At 45.6% G+C, this 27061-nt stretch overlaps 2 protein-coding genes across 2 annotated transcripts in view; one reads left to right on the forward strand and one right to left on the reverse strand.

The window, feature by feature from the left end:
* Positions 1-1697, reverse strand: part of mrpl1 (mitochondrial ribosomal protein L1) — a 17371-nt gene extending 15674 nt beyond the window's left edge. Inside the window, exon 1 of the mRNA XM_042320250.1 lies at positions 1581-1697. Coding sequence (XP_042176184.1) covers positions 1581-1608 — 28 coding nt within the window. The 5' untranslated portion in view covers positions 1609-1697. The remainder of the gene's footprint in view (positions 1-1580) is intronic.
* LOC112240285 (CCR4-NOT transcription complex subunit 6-like) overlaps positions 1668-27061 on the forward strand; it is a 26787-nt gene continuing 1393 nt past the window's right edge. The window contains 12 exon segments of the mRNA XM_042320249.1: positions 1668-1980; positions 2730-2823; positions 4626-4747; positions 6194-6380; positions 6586-6671; positions 6881-6970; positions 7721-7789; positions 11947-12104; positions 13461-13615; positions 13739-13890; positions 14303-14530; positions 18300-18487. Of these exon segments, the coding sequence (XP_042176183.1) occupies positions 1929-1980; positions 2730-2823; positions 4626-4747; positions 6194-6380; positions 6586-6671; positions 6881-6970; positions 7721-7789; positions 11947-12104; positions 13461-13615; positions 13739-13890; positions 14303-14530; positions 18300-18487 (1581 nt within the window). The 5' untranslated portion in view covers positions 1668-1928.

Here is a 27061-nt window from a genome sequence, read left to right on the forward strand (position 1 = left end):
CTTCCCTGGTCAGTTGGAGATATCAGGTCAGTTACCTTCCCTGGTCAGCTGGAGATACCAGGTCAGTTACCTTCCCTAGTCAGCAGTCAGCTGGAGATATCAGGTCAGTTACCTTCCCTGGTCAGCTGGAGATATCAGGTCAGTTACCTTCCCTAGTCAGCTGGAGATATCAGGTCAGTTACCTTCCCTGGTCAGCTGGAGATATCAGGTCAGTTACCTTCCCTGGTCAGCTGGAGATATCAGGTCAGTTACCTTCCCTAGTCAGCTGGAGATATCAGGTCAGTTACCTTCCCTGGTCAGCTGGAGATATCAGGTCAGTTACCTTCCCTGGTCAGCTGGAGATATCAGGTCAGTTACCTTCCCTAGTCAGCTGGAGATATCAGGTCAGTTACCTTCCCTGGTCAGCTGGAGATATCAGGTCAGTTACCTTCCCTGGTCAGCTGGAGATACCAGGTCAGTTACCTTCCCTAGTCAGCAGTCAGCTGAGAGATATCCCTGGTCAGCAGTCTGGAGATATCAGGTCTGTTACCTTCCCTGGTCAGCAGTCAGCTGGAGATATCAGGTCTGTTACCTTCCCTGGTCAGCAGTCAGCTGGAGATATCAGGTCTGTTACCTTCCCTGGTCAGCAGTCAGCTGGAGATATCAGGTTAGTTACCTTCCCTGGTCAGTTAGTTAGTTGGAGATATCAGGTCAGTTACCTTCCCTGGTCAGCTAGTTAGTTGGAGATATCAGGTCAGTTACCTTCCCTGGTCAGCTAGTTAGTTGGAGATATCAGGTCAGTTACCTTCCCTGGTCAGCTGGAGATATCAGGTCAGTTACCTTCCCTGGTCAGCTGGAGATATCAGGTCAGTTACCTTCCCTGGTCAGTTAGTTGGAGATATCAGGTCAGTTACCTTCCCTGGTCAGTTAGTTAGTTGGAGATATCAGGTCAGTTATGGTATGTTTTTCTAACCAGGCAATTAGTTAAGAACAAATTCTTATGTACAATGACGACATACACTGGCCAAACCAGGACGACGCCGCCCTATGAGACCCCAAATCACGGCCGGTTGTGATACAGCCTTGATTGCTGATTGATTGTTTAAAGTATAGACGCATTTCACCCGACAATCTGTGAAGTTTAGCTAACTTAGAAACATGAAATCAACATATCCAAAAGGTTTGCATAGTAACGTTAGGTGACGAAAAAAAAATACAGGAATCGTATTCAAAACAAGTCGTACTCGTAGATACAATGTCAGACATTGATTGTGTTATCACGCCCACCAGCATAGACACTGCTGGGCAGGTCAGTTAACCACACTAGAAAATGAGTTAGCGCACAGTGGTAAATTTATGGACGCGATTTAAACGTAAAAACATCACAACTGGTTAGTTAGTCATATACTGGCGATAGCAGCTAAGACACTAGAACTTGCTAAAAATCTAACCTCGCTAATTAGCTACTGGCCCGAGTCGGCAGCAAGGAACTAAGCCGGCAATGTTTTGGCAAGTTCTGATATATGTCGATATTTGATTGTAATAGTTGAATTGCATGAGAACAGACAACAACAACAACAAAAACTGTTTGTGGAACTGACCTTTTACAATCCTCGTGCAGGTTGCCATATTTGGTTTCTACGGGTGTCCTTCATTCAATTCGTCTCGTTTAGAAACAACGGAAGGTAACTTTGGTTCCGAGGGGCACATATATGGCCCGTGCAATCTGGGATATTTGGGACGTCCATACCCCCCACATTGAAGTTGGAATTCAAAAGGGTTACATTAAATTAAGGTTATGTTAGGGTTCAGGGGAAGGCATGGCCCACCACGGATCCCGGGAAGCACCCCATCGTTATGATTCGGTTAGACGGTACGAACGGAAGCCATGTTTGTTGTTCTTCCTTCACCCTCTTTTGTAGTTCGGGACGTTCAGGATCTCCGTCTGTATGTCTTTAACAGTATCCCCATTACATCTTCTCTACCACCCCCCGAATGCAGGTAATACAATGTTTTATATTGTAATGGTTACAGATCATTTATTTGGCCCGAATGTCTCTCCGTATTTCTCCCGTGTACATTTTGCGTCACCTCTTCCCAAGGTACAAGCACAAAGTTTGCTTGTTAGCTATAGCTAAGGAGAGGGTGCTCTCTATCCGCTTGTCAAATTACTCAAGACCCATGCTTCAGCCTTGGGGTTGGGGGGTGTATTTACTTTAGACACTAACCGGACAACACGTTCAGCTGTGTGTTCAAGTTGTCAGAACTGCTGATATGCATTTCTGACTGATGTTTGCAGGTGTCATGTTGAATGGAGGGTTTTGACAGCTCACAGCTGGTAACTAAACTTCTCTTGCAAATCAGGCCCGATGCAGTTGCATAGCTGTTGCTACGTTTGACATTTAGGTATACCCACTACTGTCAGCTAACAAATCAACAACAAGAAATTGTCACTACGTTTACAATCAACGATAGCTACTATTGCAAATGGCTAGATAACTTTATTGAAATGTACAGTAGCTAGCTAGGTTGGTTGGTAAAGCATTTACAATAGTGTTTTAAGTTAGTTATCAGACATAAATAAACCGTGTCTGCAGTTGCCAATATACTTCGAAAATATATTATCGGATGACAACCCCAGTGTTTATTTCATAACATGGGGTCTGCAGCCACTCAGCAGCCTAGGAACAAGCCCTGTTAGTTAAAGCGTTATTGATACTGTGATGCTGGTGCCACTATCACCGCAACAGGACACGTGACCGGATGCTGGCGCCACTGTCACCGCAACAGGACACGTGACCGGATGCTGGCGCCACTATCACCGCAACAGGACCTACATGCCAAGTATTTACCATATCTTGTGTTCCCTGCAGGTTGTTGAAAAGAGCAGAAGCTCAGTTCAGATTCCAGTCCTACCTACCTACAGGTTATGGAACATTTCCTTAATAAGGAGAAAGCCCCCCAAATCTTTGTAAAAAAAAAAAAAAAACAATACAGTAAATCGTATTTTAACGACCCTGCGTTTATAATCGCGGATATCGACTCTGCCGGTCGAGCATGCTTTTGGGACACAGTCGATAGCGCGCTGGACTTCGGGCTAGAAGGTCGAGGGTTCGAGACCTGCTCCCTGCCTGTTTCATTACAGTGCCTATTACCGTTTTTACAATAGCAATACTACAGTATTTATACTATAATAAACATTACTACAGTATACTACAGTCATGTCTGCAAAAATACTACAGTGAACTGAATACTATAGTATACTACAGTCATCACGGTTGTGTTTTTGCGCAACAACACTACTGTGAATACTATAGTATATCAATAGTAATACTACAGTATTTATACTCAAATAAACGTTACTATAGTATACTACAGTTATGCCCACATCACTCCAGTAAATACTATAGTATATCAATGTAGTAATATTACAGTATTTAGAGCCACATTTTTATTCATATGGTAAAACTCTACTTTGTTTTTGTTGGGTTATTTGTTCCCAGAACTCCCACTGCATTGAATCAGGTTCATAAAATCAACTTTGAATGACATTCAGGCGTCCAAATGAGTCAGTCTCATAACTGAACCTAATTTTATCTCAGTATGAGCAGAGCACATACTTTCTTTCATCGTTCTATAATCTACCTTGATGGAAATAAAGTGCCTTTAGCATTGCGTGTTTATTTTTAAATGTTTTATTTATTTTACCTTTATTTAACTAGGAAAGTCAGTTAAGAACAAATTCTTATTTTCAATGACGGCCTAGGAACAGTGGGTTAACTGCCTGTTCAGGGGGCAGAATGACAGATCTTTACCTTGTCAGCTCGGGGATTCGATCTTGCAACCTTCCGGTTAGTAGTCCAACACTCTAACCACTAGGCAACCTGCCTCCCTCCTCTAACCACTAGGCAACCTGCCTCCCTCCTCTAACCACTAGGCAACCTGCCTCCCTCCTCTAACCACTAGGCAACCTGCCTCCCTCCTCGAACCACTAGGCTACCTGGCACAGTCAAGGTTACAACAGTGCTACTGACTGGTACTTTCCTATAGCTTTCAATAACTTTTCCCCATAACTGTGTCACTGACAATCAGCTCTGCACACTCAAACTGAAATTTCAAGTATCCCCACCTAGAATGAAATCCCCTAGAGAAAGCAGGTACCTCAAGAGACCATGTGTAATTCAATCTTTGGTGTGTGTCTACTAGGCATTTAACCTAGTTTGTTAGTGTTACCAGGCCTTTTAACCTGGTTTGTTAGTGTTACCAGGCTTTTTAACCTGGTTTGTTAGTGTTACCAGGCTTTTTAACCTGGTTTGTTAGTGTTACCAGGCTTTTTAACCTGGTTTGTTAGTGTTACCAGGCTTTTTAACCTGGTTTGTTAGTGTTACCAGGCTTTTTAACCTGGTTTGTTAGTGTTACCAGGCCTTTTAACCTGGTTTGTTAGTGTTACCAGGCTTTTTAACCTGGTTTGTTAGTGTTACCAGGCTTTTTAACCTGGTTTGTTAGTGTTACCAGGCTTTTTAACCTGGTTTGTTAGTGTTACCAGGCATTTTAACCTAGTTTGTTAGTGTTACCAGGCCTTTTAACCTGGCTTGTTAGTGTTACCAGGCCTTTTAACCTGTTCTGGTGGTGTCCGTGTTCCTCAGATTAACAGGTATGCCAAAGGAAAACTATGATCCCCCGGATCCTCGTCAACTATACACCATAATGTCAGCCGAGGAGGTAGCCAACGGGAAAAAGTCACACTGGGCTGAGTTGGAGATATCAGGTCAGTTACCTTCCCTGGTCTGTCAGTCAGTTGGAGATATCAGGTCAGTTACCTTCCCTAGTCAGTCAGTCAGTGAGGTAGTCAGTCAACCAGTCAGCTGGAGATATCAGGTCAGTTACCTTCCCTGGTCAGTCAGTCAGCTGGAGATATCAGGTCAGTTACCTTCCCCGGTCAGTCAGTCAGCTGGAGATATCGGGTCAGTTACCTTCCCTGGTCAGCAGTCAGCTGGAGATATCAGGTCAGTTACCTTCCCTAGTCAGCAGTCAGCTGGAGATATCATGTCAGTTACCTTCCCTAGTCAGCTGGAGATATCATGTCAGTTACCTTCCCTAGTCAGCAGTCAGCTGGAGATATCAGGTCAGTTACCTTCCCTAGTCAGCAGTCAGCTGGAGATATCAGGTCAGTTACCTTCCCTAGTCAGCAGTCAGCTGGAGATATCAGGTCAGTTACCTTCCCTGGTCAGCAGTCAGCTGGAGATATCAGGTCAGTTACCTTCCCTGGTCAGTCAGTCAGCTGGAGATATCAGGTCAATTACCTTCCCTAGTCAGCTGGAGATATCAGGTCAGTTACCTTCCCTGGTCAGCTGGAGGTATCAGGTCAGTTACCTTCCCTAGTCAGCAGTCAGCTGGAGATATCAGGTCAGTTACCTTCCCTGGTCAGTCAGTCAGCTGGAGATATCCGGTCAGTTATCTACCCTAGTCAGCTGGAGATATCAGGTCAGTTACCTTCCCTAGTCAGCTGGAGATATCAGGTCAGTTACCTTCCCTGGTCAGCTGGAGATATCAGGTCAGTTACCTTCCCTAGTCAGTTGGAGATATCAGGTCAGTTACCTTCCCTAGTCAGTTGGAGATATCAGGTCAGTTACCTTCCCTAGTCAGCTGGAGATATCAGGTCAGTTACCTTCCCTGGTCAGCAGTCAGCTGGAGATATCAGGTCAGTTACCTTCCCTAGTCAGCTGGAGATATCAGGTCAGTTACCTTCCTTGGTCAGTCAGTGAGGGCGCGTCCAAACTGACACTTTGATTTCATCCGTATCTGTGATTTCCAGTGCTTTCTCAATGGGACTTGTACGTTGATGGTCAGCGGAGATTACACGTCCTTATCCAGAAAATGTCCCTCTGTTTTCACAGTCAAAATGTTCAAATGAGTTGAGCTTTTTTTGATAGGTCTATTTAGAAGTTAGCCAATTACAAAAGAGGACACGTGTAGGGTCCACAGACCATAATTCATCCATTCTCATTTGATGTCAGTTCTCCACTGATCAGTTTGGCTGCGCCTTAAGTCAGTCAATCAGTCTGTACATTTTTTCAGTCTGTCAATCAGAAAAAGACAGACAGTTTGAAAAAAGCTAATGAAAACAAACAATCTGTCCTCTGAAGAATGCACTATTGTAAGCCTTAGCTGTAGTGTTTAGCTCTAACAAGTATCTCGTTGATCTCCTCTTCAGGTCGGGTCAGGAGTCTGAGCTGCTCTCTCTGGACCCTCACTCACTTGACGGCTCTACATATCAACGACAACAATCTGAGTCGCATCCCGCCTGACATCGGCAAGCTGCCACACCTCATCTACTTGAACCTGTCCTCCAATAAGCTCCGGAGCCTGCCCGCCGAACTCGGAAACATGGTGTGTCTCAGGTAAGAGCTCCCGTGTGGTGGTATAAGGTCCTGAAGTGGTGCTGGTAATGCTAAGGTTGTGGGTTCAGTTCCCACTGGGATCACCATGATGATGCGAGGCAGGGATGGCTGGTATTAGTCCCGTTCTCTATTCAGTCAATTCTACCCTCAGATTTATTTACATTTTTAACATTTTCAACTGTTTCTCCTATCACTTATTCTCCAGGGAATTGCTTATAAACAACAATCTTTTACGAGTTTTACCTTACGAACTCGGGCGGCTTTTCCAGTTACAATCCCTGGGGTTAAAAGGTATGTATTTGTTGTAAAGGTTAATCACAATTCATAGTGATTATCAACATCATTGATTTTAATGGCGAGTAACAAAAGCTAATAAAAGAAAGCGTATGGTTTGGATCAATTGCCTCTGCAGGTAATCCTAGTCTATCTGTTGTGCAGGTAACCACAGTATTAGATAGATACAATATCATAAGCATTAATAATAGGTTATCTCTGTGCAGGTAAACCTTTGTCCCAAGACATCCTCAACCTGTACCAGAAATCAGATGGAACCAGAAAACTGTTGAACTACATGCTAGACAATCTAGCAGGTAAAATGTTGAACTACAGGCTAGACAATCTAGCAGGTAAAATGTTGAACTACATGACAATCTAGCAGGTAAAATGTTGAACTACATGACAATCTAGCAGGTAAAATGTTGAACTACATGACAATCTAGCAGGTAAACTGTTGAACTACATGACAATCTAGCAGGTAAAATGTTGAACTACATGACAATCTAGCAGGTAAACTGTTGAACTACATGACAATCTAGCAGGTAAAATGTTGAACTACATGACAATCTAGCAGGTAAAATGTTGAACTACATGACAATCTAGCAGGTAAAATGTTGAACTACATGACAATCTAGCAGGTAAAATGTTGAACTACATGACAATCTAGCAGGTAAAATGTTGAACAACTACATGCTACAATCCAGCAGGTAGATTGGTTGTTGAACTACATCTATGGCAATTAAGATGGTAAATGGTTCCACCGATTCACGTCACAGGAAAACCATCGACGCGGCTCATACCAATTTAAGCAGTCATTAGGTATAAACCTGATAGGAGCACCACACCTGAATTGTCTTATTGTCTTCTCCTGAACCAGAGAGCATTAAACGCCTATGTCTCCTTCTAATTAATCATGTAGTTAATTGGTTAAGTAGTTAATTGGTTATTTGGTTAATTGGTTATTTAGTTAATTAGTTAATTGGTAAATTTGTTAATAGGTACATTTGTTAATTGGTTAATTAGTTAATAGGTTAATTCATTAATTGTGTCCTTTCTTTATTTAGTGCACCCAGAACAACTCCCCCAGAGACCTTGGATCACCTTGAAGGAGCGAGACCCAATGACCCCAACAGGTACTTCAAGATAACTACCCACTGGTCACAATGGTAGCTACAACATTTACTACCCCCTGGTCCCAATGGTAGCTACAACATTACTACCCACTGGTCCCAATGGTAGCTACAACATTACTACCCCCTGGTCCCAATGGTAGCTATGACATTACTACCCCCTGGTCCCAATGGTAGCTACAACATTACTACCCACTGGTCCCAATGGTAGCTACAACATTACTACCCCCTGGTCCCAATGGTAGCTACAACATTACTACCCCCTGGTCCCAATGGTAGCTATGACATTACTACCCCCTGGTCCCAATGGTAGCTACAACATTACTACCCACTGGTCCCAATGGTAGCTACAACATTACTACCCCCTGGTCCCAATGGTAGCTACAACATTACTACCCACTGGTCCTAATGGTAGCTACAACATTACTACCCCCTGGTCCCAATGGTAGCTACAACATTACTACCCACTGGTCCCAATGGTAGCTACGACATTACTACCCCCTGGTCCCAATGGTAGCTACAACATTACTACCCCCTGGTCCTAATGGTAGCTACAACATTACCCTCCACTGGTCCCAATGGTAGCTACAACATTACTACCCACTGGTCCTAATGGTAGCTACAACATTACTACCCACTGGTCCTAATGGTAGATACAACATTACTACCCACTGGTCCTAATGGTAGCTACAACATTACTACCCCCTGGTCCTAATGGTAGCTGTGACATTACTACCCCCTGGTCCCAATGGTAGCTACGACATTACTACCCCCTGGTCCCAATGGTAGCTACAACATTACTACCCACTGGTCCTAATGGTAGCTACAACATTACTACCCCCTGGTCCTAATGGTAGCTGTGACATTACTACCCCCTGGTCCCAATGGTAGCTGTGACATTACTACCCCCTGGTCCCAATGGTAGCTGTGACATTACTACACTCTGGTCCCAATGGTAGCTACGACATTACTACCCCCTGGTCCCAATGGTAGCTACAACATTACTACCCCCTGGTCCCAATGGTAGCTACGACATTACTACCCCCTGGTCCCAATGGTAGCTACAACATTACTACCCCTGGTCCCAATGGTAGCTACAACATTACTACCCCCTGGTCCCAATGGTAGCTACAACATTACTACCCCTGGTCCCAATGGTAGCTACAACATTACTACCCCTGGTCCCAATGGTAGCTACAACATTACTACCCCTGGTCCCAATGGTAGCTGTGACATTACTAACCCCTGGTCCTAATGGTAGCTGTGACATTACTACCCCCTGATCCCAATGGTAGCTACAACATTATTACCCCCTGGTCCCAATGGTAGCTACAACATTACTACCCCCTGGTCCCAATGGTAGCTACAACATTACTACCCCCTGGTCCCAATGGTAGCTGTGACCTTTCTAACCCCTGGTCCTAATGGTAGCTGTGACATTACTACCCCCTGATCCCAATGGTAGCTACAACATTACTACCCCCTGGTCCCAATGGTAGCTACAACATTACTACCCCCTGGTCCCAATGGTAGCTACAACATTACTACCCCCTGGTCCCAATGGTAGCTACAACATTACTACCCCCTGGTCCCAATGGTAGCTATGACATTACTACCCCCTGGTCCTAATGGTAGCTACAACATTACTACCCACTGGTCCTAATGGTAGCTACAACATTACTACCCACTGGTCCTAATGGTAGCTACAACATTACTACCCACTGGTCCTAATGGTAGCTACCACATTACTACCCCCTGGTCCTAATGGTAGCTGTGACATTACTACCCCCTGGTCCCAATGGTAGCTACGACATTACTACCCCCTGGTCCTAATGGTAGCTGCGACATTACTACCCCCTGGTCCTAATGGTAGCTGTGACATTACTACCCCCTGGTCCCAATGGTAGCTGTGACATTACTACCCCCTGGTCCCAATGGTAGCTGTGACATTACTACCCCCTGGTCCCAATGGTAGCTACGACATTACTACCCCCTGGTCCCAATGGTAGCTACAACATTACTACCCCTGGTCCCAATGGTTGCTACGACATTACTACCCCCTGGTCCCAATGGTAGCTACGACATTACTACCCCCTGGTCCCAATGGTAGCTACAACATTACTACCCCCTGGTCCTAATGGTCGATACACCATTACTACCCCCTGGTCCCAATGGTAGCTACACCATTACTACCCCTGGTCCCAATGGTAGCTACAACATTACTACCCCTGGTCCCATTGGTAGCTACAACATTACTACCCCTGCTCCCAATGGTAGCTACAACATTACTACCCCCTGCTCCCAATGGTAGCTACAACATTACTACCCCTGGTCCTAATGGTAGCTACAACAATACTACCCCCTGGTCCCAATGGTAGCTGTGACATTACTACCCCTGGTCCCAATGGTAGCTGTGACATTACTACCCCCTGGTCCCAATGGTAGCTACGACATTACTACCCCTGGTCCCAATGGTAGCTAGTATAAGGAGTAGCAGCACTATCAGTAGTAGTAGTAGTAGTATCAACGGTAGTATCAGCAGTAGTATCAGTAGTAGCAGCAGTATCAGTAGTAGTATCAGCAGTAGTATCAGTAGTGGCAGCAGTATCAGTAGTAGTAGTAGCAGCAGTAGTATCAGCAGTAGTAGAAGCAGTAGTAGTAGCAGTAGAAGCAGTAGTAGTAGTAGTAGTAGTATTATCAGTAGTAGTAGTAGCAGTAGTAGTAGCAGTATCAATAGTGGTAGTAGCAGCTGTATCAGTAGTATCAGCAGCATTATCAGTAGTAGTTGCAGCAGGAGTAGTAGTAGTAGCAGCAGGAGTAGTAGCAGCAGGAGTAGGTTGTTGTCCAGGGTCAAGGTTAGTTGCACTCTGGGAGGGGGTTACCGTGGAGTTGTCAACCATGATAGAGAGGTCTTGAAGCAGGCAGGCCTTCCTCGGGAGGAAGAGCATCACCTTCTTTTCGAGGTTGAGTTTGAGGTGATGGGCCGACATGCAAGCTGAGATATCTGCCACCTGGGTGTCAGAAGGTGGATAGAGAAAAGTAGTTGAGTGTCATCCGCATAGAAATGATAGGAGAGACCATGTGAGGACATGATGGAGCTGAGTGACTTGGTGTATAGTAGAAAAGAGGAGAGTGCCTAGAACCGAGCCCTGGGGGACACCAGTAGTGAGAGTACGTGGTGCAGACGCAGATCCTCTCCATCCTCAGACTATGAGAGAAAACATAGTCAGATGAAGAGAGAGCAGCTGGATTAGCAGTGTTCTCTGGGGTGATCCATGTCTCCATCAGGGACAAGGGACTGAAGGGCAGCGTAGGCTGAGATGAACTCAGCGTTCTGGAGCTCAGATCAGCAGTTCCAACCACTACCAGAGACCACGTGGGAGGTGAGCGTCTGTACAGCCTGCAGGGAGAGTAGCAAACAAGTATAGAAAACACACACACATAGTTGACAAAGCTACAAAAGAGCAACAATTGATCGTCTGAAAATCACTAGGTAAGATACTCAAGTGAGAGAATGGTGTGGAGCCTTCCTCTGTCCTTCCTCGAACAGCTCGGCAGAACCGTCTTTGTTTTGGCGATGGTCAAATAAAGACAGAGAGACATTACTAGACCACAACAGATAAAGACAGTACTAGGCCACAACAGAAAAGACAGTACTAGACCACAACAAATAAAGACAGAGAGACATTACTAGACCACAACAGATAAAGACAGTACTAGACCACAACAGATAAAGACAGTACTAGACCACAACAGAAAAGACAGTACTAGACCACAACAGATAAAGACAGAGAGACAGGACTAGACCACAACAGATAAAGACAGTACTAGACCACAACAGAAAAGACAGTACTAGACCACAACAGATAAAGACAGTACTAGACCACAACAGATAAAGACAGTACTAGACCACAACAGATAAAGACAGTACTAGACCACAACAGATAAAGACAGTACTAGACCACAACAGATAAAGACAGAGAGACAGGACTAGACCACACCAGATAAAGACAGGACTAGACCACAACAGATAAAGACAGAAATGATACTCATCACTCCTGGGCCAGTACTACATGCGTCATGATGCATGCCATTGAGTTGTTGATGGTGTTTTAAAGATCCCCACCCCCCACTTCCCTGCTCCTCCCTCCCTCTCCCAGCCATGTTCACAGTGATGTGTTACAACGTGCTGTGCGATAAGTACGCAACGCGTCAGCTGTACGACTACTGTCCCTCCTGGGCCCTCAACTGGGAGTACAGGAAGAAGGGCATCATGGAGGAGATTACACACTGTGACGCTGACATCATCAGTCTACAGGTAGGGTCTGACATCATCAGTCTACAGGTAGGGTCTGACATCATCAGTCTACAGGTAGGGTCTGACATCATCAGTCTACAGGTAGGGTCTGACATCATCAGTCTACAGTTAGGGTCTGACATCATCAGTCTACAGGCAGGGTCTGACATCATCAGTCTACGGGTAGGGTCTGACATCATCAGTCTACGGGTAGGGTCTGACATCATCAGTCTACGGGTAGTCTGACATCATCTGTCTACAGGTAGGGTCTGACAACATCAGTCTACAGTTAGGGTCTGACATCATCAGTCTACAGGCAGGGTCTGACATCATCAGTCTACAGGTAGGGTCTGACATCATCAGTCTACGGGTAGGGTCTGACATCATCAGTCTACGGGTAGGGTCTGACATCATCAGTCTACGGGTAGGGTCTGACATCATCAGTCTACTCGTAGGGTCTGGCATCATCAGTCTACAGGTAGGGTCTGGCATCATCAGTCTACCGGTAGGGTCTGACATCATCAGTCTACGGGTAGGGTCTGACATCATCAGTCTACTGGTAGGGTCTGACATCATCAGTCTACTGGTAGGGTCTGACATCATCAGTCTACTGGTAGGGTCTGACATCATCAGTCTACGGGTAGGGTCTGGCATCATCAGTCTACGGGTAGTCTGACATCATCAGTCTACAGGTAGGGTCTGACATCATCAGTCTACAGGTAGGGTCTGACATCATCAGTCTACAGGTAGGGTCTGACATCATCAGTCTACAGGTAGGGTCTGACATCATCAGTCTACGGGTAGGATCTGACATCATCAGTCTACGGGTAGGGTCTGACATCATCAGTCTACGGGTAGGGTCTGACATCATCAGTCTACGGGTAGGGTCTGACATCATCAGTCTACGGGTAGGGTCTGACATCATCAGTCTACGGGTAGGGTCTGACATCATCAGTCTACTGGTAGGGTCTGACATCATCAGTCTACTGGTAGGGTCTGACATCATCTATCTACGGGTAGGGTCTGGCATCATCAGTCTACCGGTAGGGTCTGACATCATCAGTCTACAGGTAGAGTCTGACATCATCAGTCTAGGGGAACTTACTGTAGGGTCTGGCACGTCTAGAGGTTGTTAGGTTGGCCATGCGTTGAAGATGTTGAATATTGTTGCGGAAAACGGAAAGCTCCGGCTTAACTGAACTTGCAAAGTATCACAAATGTATTTCCTGTGCAAATTAGCCTAAGCAAGATGAGAACCAACCACGGTTCACACACTCTCTGTGAGGAACGTTGGCTCGTTGAATTATTCCATTAACATCTTAAATGCGAACTTTGTCCCAGAAACTTAATTCAAACGTCTTGGTCGTGTGTCCTCAGGAGGTGGAGACGGAGCAGTATCACGCTCTGTTTCTGGAGACACTGAAGGAGCGTGGGTACCACGGGTACTTCTGCCCAAAGTCTCGTGCCAAACTGGTCTCAGAACAGGAGAGGAAACACGTGGATGGGTGTGCCGTGTTCTTCAAAACAGAGAAGTGAGTGAATCAATCAATCAAATAAAAATTTTATAACGTCCTTTTTTTTTTACACCAGTGTTTTTTTGAAAATCTGTGTTCGATTGAGCTTGCCTCTTGAACCCAGGTCTTGTTATGTTTCAGATTTACTCTGGTGCAGAAACACACTGTGGAGTTCAACCAGGTTGCCATGGCGAACTCTGAGGGTTCAGAGGTCATGTTGAACAGGGTCATGACCAAGGACAACATCGGGGTCGCTGTCCTGCTGGAGGTCAACAAGGACATGTTCTCTGGTGGTGAGAAACCTGTCAGTCAGTCAGTCAGACAACTTCTCTGGTGGTGAGGAACCTGGTGGTCAGTCAACAATAATTATTTGTGAAGCCTTCTCTGCCTGTGGAGATACTGTACCATTTGAAGTACCAGTACCAGATTGAACCAGTAGATGGCAGTCTCTGCTCTTCAAAGTGACAAGTTCTAAAAAAAAATTTTTTTACTTTATTTGACTACAAATGACTACAGTTTGTTGTTAACTCCCACCATTGTTCGTGGGGGAAAAAAACACACACACAAAAAAAATGTCTGCCTTTGTGCAACTCGTCCTAAAAAAAGTTCAGATTAGTTCAACTTGATGGGCAAAAATAGAAAATGTTTCATTGGTTTTCATTCATATGTTTCTGTGTAGCTTAACTCACTGTGTCTGTTCCTCAGGCCTGAAGCCGCTGCAGGAGAAACAGCTGATCCTGGTGGCCAACGCCCACATGCACTGGGACCCGGAGTTCTGTGACGTCAAGCTGATCCAGACCATGATGTTCCTGTCTGAGTTAAAGAGCATCGCTGAAAGGCACCAGAGCTCCGTGGGAACAGGCTCCCCGACCTCTGACCCAGCCTCCATCCCTATCGTGCTCTGTGCTGACCTCAACTCTCTGCCCGACTCTGGTAAGAACCTAACACTAACTCACACCCAGCCCCTATCCCTATCATGCTCTGTGCTGACCTCATGTCGCTACCTGACCAATAAGAAAATGCTCACGCAGATGCGTCGCCTCCTAGTGGCCGGGGAGTTTAATGCAGGGAAACTGAAATCTGTTTGACCTTATTTCTACCAGCATGTCACCTGTACAGCTAGTGGAGACACAACTCTAGATCACCTTTACTCCACACACAGAAACGCATACGAAGTTCGCCCTCGACCTCCATTCGGCAAATCTGACCACAAGTCCATCCTCTTAATTCCTGCTTTCAAGCACAAACTCTTTAACAGGAAGTAGCAGTGACTCACTCAATACAGAAGTGGTCCCATGAAGCGGTTGCTAAGCTACGGGACTGTTTCCCTAGCAACGACTGGAATATGTCCCGGGATTCATCTGATGGCATTGAGGAGTGTACCACATCTGTCACCGGCTTCATGAAGAAGTGCATCCACGACCTCGTCCCCATAGTGACCGTACGTACATACCCCAACCAAAAGCCATGAATTACAGGCAACATCCGCAATGTGCTGCCGCTTTTAAGGAGCGGGACACAAATCCGGACACTTATAAGAAATCCCACTGTGCCCTCAGACGAATCATCAAACAGGCAAAGTGTCACTGTCAATACAGGACTAAGATCGAATCCTACTACATCGGCCGTGACGCTAGTCGGCTGTGGCAAGGCTTGCAAACTACCACAGATTACAAAGAGAAACCCAGCTGCGAGCTGCACAGAGACGCGAGCCTACAAGACGAGCTAAATACCTTCTCTGCTCGTTTCGAGGCAAGCAACACTGAACCATGCATGAAAGCACCAGCTGTTCCACACGACTGTGTGAGGCTCTCCGTAGTCGATGTAAGACCATTAAACAGGTCAACATTCACAAGACCGCAGGGCCAGATGGATTACCAGGACGCATACTCAGACCATGTGCTGACCAGCTGGCAAGTGTCTTCACTGACATTGTCAACCTCTCCCTGACCCAGTCTGTAGTACCAACATGTTTCAAGCAGACCAACATAGTTCCCGTGCCCCAAAACACCAAGGTAAACTGTCTAAATGACTATCGCCCTATAGCACTCACATCTGTAGCCATTTAAATACATTGAAAGGTTGGTCATGGCTCACATCAACGCCATCACTCTGGACCAATTTGCATACCGCCCCAACAGATCCACAGGTGATGGAATTTCCACACTGCCCTTTCCCACCTGGACAAAAGGAACACTTACATGAGAATCCTGTTTATCAACTACAGATCAGTGTTCAACACCATAGTGCCCTTCAAGCTCATCACTAAGCTCAGAACCCTGGGACTGAACACCTACTTCTGCAACTGGATCCTGGACTTCCTGACGGGCCGCTCCCAGGTTACGAGGGTAGGCAAAAACACATCTGCCATGCTGATCCTCAACACGGGGGTCACTCAGGGGTGCGTTCTTAGCCCCCTTCTGAACTCCCTGTTCACCCACGACTGCGTGGCCGCACATGGTCCAACACCATCATCAAGTTTGCTGACGACACGATGGTGGTAGGCCTGATCACTAACGATGATGAGACAGACTACAGGGAGGAGGTCAGAGAACTGGCAGTGTGGTGCCAGAACAACAACCTCTCCCTCAATGTGAGCAAGACAAAGGAGCTGATCGTGGACGACAGGAAAAGGAGTGCCGAGCCACGCCCCCATTCACATTGAAGGGGCTGTAGTGGAGATGGTCGAGAGCTTCAAGTTCCTCGGTGTCCACATCACTAAGGGTCTATCATGGTCCAAACACACCAACACAGCAGTGAAGAGGACACGACAATGTCTCTTCCCCTCAGGAGGCTGAAAACATTTGGCATTGGCCCTTTAGTTCCTCAATCAGTTCTACAGCTGCATTGAGAGCATCTTGACTGGCTGCATCACCGCTTGATATGACAACTACTCGGCATCCGACCGCAAGGCGCTACAGAGGGTAGTATGTAAGGCCCAGTGCATCTTCTTCCACTACAAATCTACCATTCCAGTGTTTTACTTGCTATATTGTATTTACTTTGCCACCATGGCCTTTTTTTGCCTTTACCTCCCTTATCTCACCTCATTTGCTCACATTGTATATAGACTTGTTTATACTGTATTATTGACTGTATGTTTGTTTTACTCCATGTGTAACTCTGTGTCGTTGTATGTGTCGAACTGCTTTGCTTTATCTTGGCCAGGTCGCAATTGTAAATGAGAACTTGTTCTCAACTAGCCTACCTGGTTAAATAAAGGTGTTCTCAACTGGCCTACCTGGTTAAATAAAGGTGAAATAAAAAAATAAAACATCACTGGGGCCGAGTTCCCTGTCACCCAGGACATCTATACCAGGCGGTGTCAGGCCCTCTTTAATGGTCAAGGACTCCAGCCACCCAAGTCATAGACTGTTCTCTCTGCTATCGCACGGTTTCCCGGAGCGCCAAGTCTTAGGCCAAAAGGCTTCTGCCATAAGACTGTTGAACCTTTTAATCAAATGGCTACCCATACTTTCTGCTTTTCACCCCTACCCACATGTACATAGTCAATCAATCACCTAACCAAACCAACATGTAGTATACTACCTCAATCAATCACCTAACCAAACCAACATGTAGTATACTACCTCAATCAATCACCTAACCAAACCAACATGTAGTATACTACCTCAATCAATCACCTAACCAAACCAACATGTAGTATACTACCTCAATCAATCACCCCAACTACCTCATACCCTAGTATACTGACTCTGTACCGGATCTCCTTCTATAAAGCCTCGTTATTATTGTGTTAGTACTTTATTTTTTTATCTATTTGCTAATTTTTATACTTTTTAACTGCATTATTGGGAAAGTACTCAAAAATAAATTAATTTCACGGTGAACTCTACATTTGTTGTATTCGGCCTCATGTGACAAATTTTAAAAAATTTGACTCTGATTTGACTCTGGTAAGAACCTGACCATAGAAGTAGATTAAATAAATGGGAAAAGGCCCCTCACAGAAGGAGTTGGATGGGGATTCTCATTCTTGTAATTTTATTTCTAGAGACCTGTGGGTGAAGCTATGTCAACACAAGGGGCTAATATAAAGAAGGCCTTGAGGCCGATACGTGAAGGTTATTAAGGAGCAGTGTGCGGGTCTCTCTTCTCATTTCTAGAGACCTGTGGGTGAAGCTATGTCTACACAAGGGGGCTAATATAAAGAAGGCCTTGAGGCCGATAGGTGAAGGTTATTAAGGAGCAGTGTGCGGGTCTCTCTTCTCATTTCTAGAGACCTGTGGGTGAAGCTATGTCTACACAAGGGGGCTAATATAAAGAAGGCCTTGAGGCCGATACGTGAAGGTTATTAATAAGGAGCAGTGTGCGGGTTTCTCTTCTCATTTCTAGAGACATGGCTCAGAACCACTGGGACCTTTTTCCCTCTCTATTATGAACGACACCATTGTTTACACAACAGTACTGTGTCTGTGTGTAGTCTGGAGTCGCTAGGGCAACGGGCATGCCTGCTCTGCTCGGAGAAGATGGCGGAGGAGCAGGCGGAAGGTGTAAAAGAAAAACAGAAGGAACTCAAGTTGCAGTGGCAGCTGTACAGATAACTCATCCAAAAGGGCTTTGACTTCGGCAGAAAGATAACACCATTATGATGCCCTGTCACCTTATTAATTCAGCCACTTACTTAGATAACTATCTACCTCTCTACACCCTGAATTAACAGTTACCATGCCACCCCCAGGAGTAGTGGAGTACCTGAGTAACGGTGGTGTAGCAGAGAATCACAAGGACTTCAGAGAGCTGCGCTACAACGAGGCTCTCACCAACTTCAGCTGCCAAGGCAACGGCAGCATCACTCACAGCTTCCAGCTGAAGAGCGCCTACCAGGGCAGCCTCATGTCTTACACCAACTACACCTATGACTTTAAGGTAGGCTACACCTCTATATACTAACCCTACCCCTACCAGGGCAGCCTCATGTCTTACACCAACTACACCTATGACTTTAAGGTAGGCTACACCTCTATATACTAACCCTACCCCTACCAGGGCAGCCTCATGTCTTACACCAACTACACCTATGACTTTAAGGTAGGCTACACCTCTAGATACTAACCCTATCCCTACCAGGGCAGCCTCATGTCTTACACCAACTACACCTATGACTTTAAGGTAGGCTACACCTCTAGATACTAACCCTACCCCTACCAGGGCAGCCTCATGTCTTACACCAACTACACCTATGACTTTAAGGTAGGCTACACCTCTAGATACTAACCCTATCCCTACCAGGGCAGCCTCATGTCTTACACCAACTACACCTATGACTTTAAGGTAGGCTACACCTCTAGATACTAACCCTACCCCTACCAGGGCAGCCTCATGTCTTACACCAACTACACCTATGACTTTAAGGTAGGCTACACCTCTATATACTAACCCTACCCCTACCAGGGCAGCCTCATGTCTTACACCAACTACACCTATGACTTTAAGGTAGGCTACACCTCTATATACTAACCCTATCCCTACCAGGGCAGCCTCATGTCTTACACCAACTACACCTATGACTTTAAGGTAGGCTACACCTCTAGATACTAACCCTACCCCTACCAGGGCAGCCTCATGTCTTACACCAACTACACCTATGACTTTAAGGTAGGCTACACCTCTATATACTAACCCTATCCCTACCAGGGCAGCCTCATGTCTTACACCAACTACACCTATGACTTTAAGGTAGGCTACACCTCTAGATACTAACCCTACCCCTACCAGGGCAGCCTCATGTCTTACACCAACTACACCTATGACTTTAAGGTAGGCTACACCTCTATATACTAACCCTATCCCTACCAGGGCAGCCTCATGTCTTACACCAACTACACCTATGACTTTAAGGTAGACTACACCTCTATATACTAACCCTACCCCTACCAGGGCAGCCTCATGTCTTACACCAACTACACCTATGACTTTAAGGTAGGCTACACCTCTAGATACTAACCCTACCCCTACCAGGGCAGCCTCATGTCTTACACCAACTACACCTATGACTTTAAGGTAGGCTACACCTCTATATACTAACCCTACCCGTACCAGGGCAGCCTCATGTCTTACACCAACTACACCTATGACTTTAAGGTAGGCTACACCTCTAGATACTAACCCTATCCCTACCAGGGCAGCCTCATGTCTTACACCAACTACACCTATGACTTTAAGGTAGGCTACACCTCTAGATACTTTACCCCTACCAGGGCAGCCTCATGTCTTACACCAACTACACCTATGACTTTAAGGTAGGCTACACGTCTGTAGTAGAGGTCGACCGATTATGATTTTTCAACGCCAATGCCGATTATTGGAGGACCAAATAAAAGCCGATACCGATTTAATCTGCAAATGTTTTTATTTTTTATTGTATTTATTTGTAATAATGACAATTACAACAATACTGAATTAACACTTATTTTAACTTAATATAATACATCAATAAAATCAATTTAGCCTCAAATAAATAATGAAACATATTCAATTTGGTTTAAATAATGCAAAAAGAAAGTGTTGGAGAAGAAAGTAAAAGTGCATTATGTGCTATGTAAGAAAGCTAACGTTTCAGTTCAGAACATGAGAACATATGAAAGCTGGTGGTTCCTTTTAACATGAGTCTTCAATATTCCCAGGTAAGAAGTTTTAGGTTGTAGTTATTATAGGAATTATAGGACTATTTATCTCTATACCATTTGTATTTCATTAACCTTTGACTATTGGATGTTCTTAGATCAAATCAAATCAAATCAAATTTTATTTGTCACATACACATGGTAGCAGATGTTAATGCGAGTGTAGCGAAATGCTTGTGCTTCTAGTTCCGACAATGCAGTAATAACGAGCAAGTAATCTAACTAACAATTCCAAAAAAAAAACTACTGTCATACACAGTGTAAGGGGATAAAGAATATGTACATAAGGATATATGAATGAGTGATGGTACAGAGCAGCATAGGCAAGATACAGTAGATGATATCGAGTACAGTATATACATATGAGATAAGTATGTAAACCAAGTGGCATAGTTAAAGTGGCTAGTGATACATGTATTACATAAGGATGCAGTCGATGATATAGAGTACAGTATCAACGTATGCATATGAGATGAACAATGTAGGGTAAGTAACATTGTATAAGGTAGCATTGTTTAAAGTGGCTAGTGATATATTTACATCATTTCCCATCGATTCCCATGATTAAAGTGGCTGGAGTAGAGTCAGTGTCATTGACAGTGTGTTGGCAGTAGCCACTCAATGTTAGTGGTGGCTGTTTAACAGTCTGATGGCCTTGAGATAGAAGCTGTTTTTCAGTCTCTCGGTCCCAGCTTTGATGCACCTGTACTGACCTCGCCTTCTGGATGGCAGCGGGGTGAACAGGCAGTGGCTCGGGTGGTTGATGTCCTTGATGATCTTTATGGCCTTCCTGTAGCATCGGGTGGTGTAGGTGTCCTGGAGGGCAGGTAGTTTGCCCCCGGTGATGCGTTGTGCAGACCTCACTACCCTCTGGAGAGCCTTACGGTTGAGGGCGGTGCAGTTGCCATACCAGGCGGTGATACAGCCCGCCAGGATGCTCTCGATTGTGCATCTGTAGAAGTTTGTGAGTGCTTTTGGTGACAAGCCGAATTTCTTCAGCCTCCTGAGGTTGAAGAGGCGCTGCTGCGCCTTCCTCACGATGCTGTCTGTGTGAGTGGACCAATTCAGTTTGTCTGTGATGTGTATGCCGAGGAACTTAAAACTTGCTACCCTCTCCACTACTGTTCCATCGATGTGGATGGGGGGTGTTCCCTCTGCTGTTTCCTGAAGTCCACAATCATCTCCTTAGTTTTGTTGACGTTGAGTGTGAGGTTATTTTCCTGACACCACACTCCGAGGGCCCTCACCTCCTCCCTGTAGGCCGTCTCGTCGTTGTTGGTAATCAAGCCTACCACTGTTGTGTCGTCCGCAAACTTGATGATTGAGTTGGAGGCGTGCATGGCCACGCAGTCGTGGGTGAACAGGGAGTACAGGAGAGGGCTCAGAACGCACCCTTGTGGGGCCCCAGTGTTGAGGATCAGCGGGGAGGAGATGTTGTTGCCTACCCTCACCACCTGGGGGCGGCCCGTCAGGAAGTCCAGTACCCAGTTGCACAGGGCGGGGTCGAGACCCAGGGTCTCGAGCTTGATGACGAGTTTGGAGGGTACTATGGTGTTGAATGCCGAGCTGTAGTCGATGAACAGCATTCTCACATAGGTATTCCTCTTGTCCAGATGGGTTAGGGCAGTGTGCAGTGTGGTTGAGATTGCATCGTCTGTGGACCTATTTGGGCGGTAAGCAAATTGGAGTGGGTCAAGGGTGTCAGGTAGGGTGGAGGTGATATGGTCCTTGACTAGTCTCTCAAAGCACTTCATGATGACGGATGTGAGTGCTACGGGGCGGTAGTCGTTTAGCTCAGTTACCTTAGCTTTCTTGGGAACAGGAACAATGGTGGCCCTCTTGAAGCATGTGGGAACAGCAGACTGGTATAGGGATTGATTGAATATGTCCGTAAACACACCGGCCAGCTGGTCTGCGCATGCTCTGAGGGCGCGGCTGGGGATGCCGTCTGGGCCTGCAGCCTTGCGAGGGTTAACACGTTTAAATGTCTTACTCACTTCGGCTGCAGTGAAGGAGAGACCGCATGTTTCCGTTGCAGGCCGTGTCAGTGGCACTGTATTGTCCTCAAAGCGGGCAAAAAGTTATTTAGTCTGCCTGGGAGCAAGACATCCTGGTCCGTGACTGGGCTGGGTTTCTTCCTGTAGTCCGTGATTGACTGTAGACCCTGCCACATACCTCTTGTGTCTGAGCCGTTGAATTGAGATTCTACTTTGTCTCTGTACTGGCGCTTAGCTTGTTTGATAGCCTTGCGGAGGGAATAGCTGCACTGTTTGTATTCAGCCATGTTACCAGACACCTTGCCCTGATTAAAAGCAGTGGTTCGTGCCTTCAGTTTCACACGAATGCTGCCATCGATCCACGGTTTCTGGTTAGGGAATGTTTTAATCGTTGCTATGGGAACGACATCTTCAACGCACGTTCTAATGAACTCGCACACCGTATCAGCGTATTCGTCAATGTTGTTGTCTGACGCAATACGAAACATCTCCCAGTCCACGTGATGGAAGCAGTCTTGGAGTGTGGAGTCAGCTTGGTCGGACCAGCGTTGGACAGACCTCAGCGTGGGAGCTTCTTGTTTTAGTTTCTGTCTGTAGGCAGGGATCAACAAAATGGAGTCGTGGTCAGCTTTTCCGAAAGGGGGCGGGGCAGGGCCTTATATGCGTCGCGGAAGTTAGAGTAACAATGATCCAGGGTCTTTCCACCCCTGGTTGCGCAATCGATATGCTGATAAAATTTAGGGAGTCTTGTTTTCAGATTAGCCTTGTTAAAATCCCCAGCTACAATGAATGCAGCCTCCGGATAAATCGTTTCCAGTTTGCAGAGAGTTAAATAAAGTTCGTTCAGAGCCATCGATGTGTCTGCTTGGGGGGATATATACGGCTGTGATTATAATCGAAGAGAATTCTCTTGGTAGATAATGCGGTCTACATTTGATTGTGAGGAATTCTAAATCAGGTGAACAGAAGGATTTGAGTTCCTGTATGTTTCTTTCATCACACCATGTCACGTTGGCCATAAGACATACGCCCCCGCCCCTCTTCTTACCAGAAAGATGTTTGTTTCTGTCGGCGCGATGCGTGGAGAAACCCGCTGGCTGCACCGCTTCGGATTGCGTCTCTCCAGTTAGCCATGTTTCCGTGAAGCAGAGAACGTTACAGTCTCTGATGTCCCTCTGGAATGCTACCCTTGCTCGGATTTCATCAACCTTGTTGTCAAGAGACTGGACATTGGCAAGAAGAATGCTAGGGAGTGGTGCACGATGTGCCCGTCTCCGGAGTCTGACCAGAAGACCGCTTCGTTTCCCTCTTTTTCTGAGTCGTTTTTTTGGGTCGCTGCATGTGATCCACTCGGTTACACTGGTTGTAAGGCAGAACACAGGATCCGCGTCGCAAAAAACATATTCTTGGTCGTACTGATGGTGAGTTGACGCTGATCTTATATTCAGTAGTTCTTGTCGGCTGTATGTAAAGAAACCTAAGATGACCTGGGGTACTAGTGTAAGAAATAACACGTAAAAAAACAAAAAACTGCATAGTTTCCTAGGAACGCGAAGCGAGGCGGCCATCTCTGTCGGCGCCGGAAGTAGTACTAAGGCACTTTAGTATTGCCAGTGTAACAATATAGCTTCCGTCCCTCTCCTCTCTCCTACCTGGGCTCAAACCAGGAACACAACGACAACAGACACCCTCGAAGCAGCGTTACCCATGCAGAGCAAGGGAAACAACCACAGGCTCAGAGCGAGTGACGTTTGAAATGCTATTAGCGCGCACCCCGCTAACTAGCTAGCCATATCACATTGGTTATACCAGCCTAATCTCGGGAGTTGATAGGCTTGAAGTCATAAACAGCTCAATGCTTGAAGCACAGTGAAGAGCTGCTGGCAAAACGCACGAAAGTGCTGTTTGAATGAATGCTTACGAGCCTGCTGCTGCCTACCACCGCTCAGTCAGACTGCTCTATCAAATAGACTTCATTATAACATCATAACACACAGAAATACGAGCCTTAGGTCATTAATATGGTCGAATCCGGAAACTATCATTTAGAAAACAAAACGTTTATTATTTCAGTGAAATACGGAACCGTTCCGTATTTTATCTAATGGGTGGCATCCATTAGTCTACATATTCCTGTTACATTGGACAACCTTCAATGTTATGTCATAATTACGTAAAATTCTGGCAAATTAGTTCGCAATGAGCCAGGTGGCCCAAACTTGCTGCGTGCAATGACCGCAAGAGAAGTGACACCATTTCACCTGGTTAATATTGCCTGCTATCCTGGATTTCTTTTAGCTAAATATGCAGGTTTAAAAATATATATACTTCTGTGTATTGATTTTAAGAAAGGCATTGGTGTTTATGGTTAGGAACACGTTGGAGCAACGACAGTCCTTTTTCCGGGAATGCGCACCGCATCGATTATATGCAAAGCAGGACACGCTAGATAAACTAGTAATATCATCAACCATGTGTAGTTAACTAGTGATTATGATTGATTGATTGTTTTTTATAAGATAAGTTTAATGCTAGCTAGCAACTTACCTTGGCTTCTTACTGCATTCGCGTAACAGGCAGGCTCCTCGTGGAGTGCAATGAGAGGCAGGTGGTTAGAGCGTTGGACTAGTTAACTGTAAGGCTGCAAGACTACCACTAACCCTATAGACTGTCCTCATAGGGTTAGTGGTAGGCTATAGGGACTGTCCTCATAGGGTTAGTGGTAGGCTCTAGGGACTGTCCTCATATTTTTTATTTTATTTTTATTTCACCTTTATTTAACCAGGTAGGCTAGTTGAGAACAAGTTCTCATTTACAACTGCGACCTGGCCAAGATAAAGCATAGCAGTGTGAACAGACAACACAGAGTTACACATGGAATAAACAATTAACAAGTCAATAACACAGTAGAAAACAAAGGGGGGAGTCTATATACAATGTGTGCAAAAGGCATGAGGAGGTAGACGAATAGTTACAATTTTGCAGATTAACACTGGAGTGATAAATGATCAGATGGTCATGTACAGGTAGAGATATTGGTGTGCAAAAGAGCAGAAAAGTAAATAAATAAAAACAGTATGGGGATGAGGTAGGTGAAAATGGGTGGGCTATTTACCAATAGACTATGTACAGCTGCAGCGATCAGTTAGCTGCTCAGATAGCTGATGTTTGAAGTTGGTGAGGGAGATAAAAGTCTCCAACTTCAGCGATTTTTGCAATTCGTTCCAGTCACAGGCAGCAGAGTACTGGAACGAAAGGCGGCCAAATGAGGTGTTGGCTTTAGGGATGATCAGTGAGATACACCTGCTGGAGCGCGTGCTACGGATGGGTGTTGCCATCGTGACCAGTGAACTGAGATAAGGCGGAGCTTTACCTAGCATGGACTTGTAGATGACCTGGAGCCAGTGGGTCTGGCGACGAATATGTAGCGAGGGCCAGCCGACTAGAGCATACAAGTCGCAGTGGTGGGTGGTATAAGGTGCTTTAGTGACAAAACGGATGGCACTGTGATATACTGCATCCAGTTTGGTTTAGTGGTAGGCAATAGAGACTGTCCTCATAAGGTTAGTGGTAGGCTATAGGGACTGTCCTCATAGGGTTAGTGGTAGGCTATAGGGGCTGTCCTCATAGGGTTAGTGGTAGACTATAGGGACTGTCCTCAGGTTTAGTGGTAGGCAATAGAGACTGTCCTCATAAGGTTAGTGGTAGACTATAGGGACTGCCCTCATAGGGTTAGTGGTAGGTTATAGGGACTGTCCTCATAGGGTTAGTGGTAGGCTATATGGACTGTCCTCATAGGGTTAGTGGTAGGCTATAGGGGCTGTCCTCATAGGGTTAGTGGTAGACTATAGGGGCTGTCCTCATAGGGTTAGTGGTAGGCTATAGGGACTGTCCATCTAGGGTTAGTGGTAGGCTATAGGGACTGTCCTCATAGGGTTAGTGGTAGACTATAGGGACTGTCCTCATAGGGTTAGTGGTAGGCTATAGGGACTGTCCTCATAGGGTTAGTGGTAGGCTATAGGGACTGTCCATCTAGGGTTAGTGGTAGGCTATAGGGACTGTCCTCATAGGGTTAGTGGTAGACTATTGGGACTGTCCTCATAGGGTTAGTGGTAGGCTATAGGGACTGTCCTCATGACTTACACCAAATACACATACGACTTCAAGGTAAAGCTGACTGGTTCCTGTCGCTCTCTCTATTTCTCTCCCTTCTCTCTCTCCTTTTGTTGAGATCCTTATTATTCTCTATGTTTGGTTAGGTCAGGGTGTGACTCGGTGGGAAATTCTATGTTTTCTATTTTTCTTTTTTTTTGGCCGAGTGTGTTTCCCAATCAGAGGCAGCTGTCTCGTTGTCTCTGATTGGGAATCATACTTAGGCAGCCTGTTTTCCACCTGAGTTTGTGGGATCTTGTTTTCTGTTTAGTTGCTGTTGCCTGACAGAACTGTGCTCTTTTGTTTTTTTTTGTCTTTGTTATTTTGTTTGGTGTCGTCAATAAAGTTACGATGTACGCCTACCACGCTGTGCCTTGCTCTCCTTCTACAATCGAAAGCCATTACACTCTGCCTCCTCTCTCGCGCTCCCTCTTTCTGTACTCCTTCTCTCCTCTCTCTCTCCTTCCATCTCTCTCCCTCCTCTCTGTCCATCTGTTTTTCTCCCTCCTTCTCTCCATCTCTCTGCCTCCTTCCCTCTCTCTCTCTCTCTCTCCCCATCACCCCATACTGTAGAGCAAAGTGTCAACATTACAGAGCATCCATGATGCTAAAATATATTTTAGAATATTTGAACGTATAGCAATGCTAACAAGTTCTTTCTCCGTTCT

The sequence above is a fragment of the Oncorhynchus tshawytscha genome, linkage group LG04 (genome assembly GCF_018296145.1).
Source record: "Oncorhynchus tshawytscha isolate Ot180627B linkage group LG04, Otsh_v2.0, whole genome shotgun sequence".
In the NCBI taxonomy this organism is placed as follows: domain Eukaryota; kingdom Metazoa; phylum Chordata; class Actinopteri; order Salmoniformes; family Salmonidae; genus Oncorhynchus; species Oncorhynchus tshawytscha.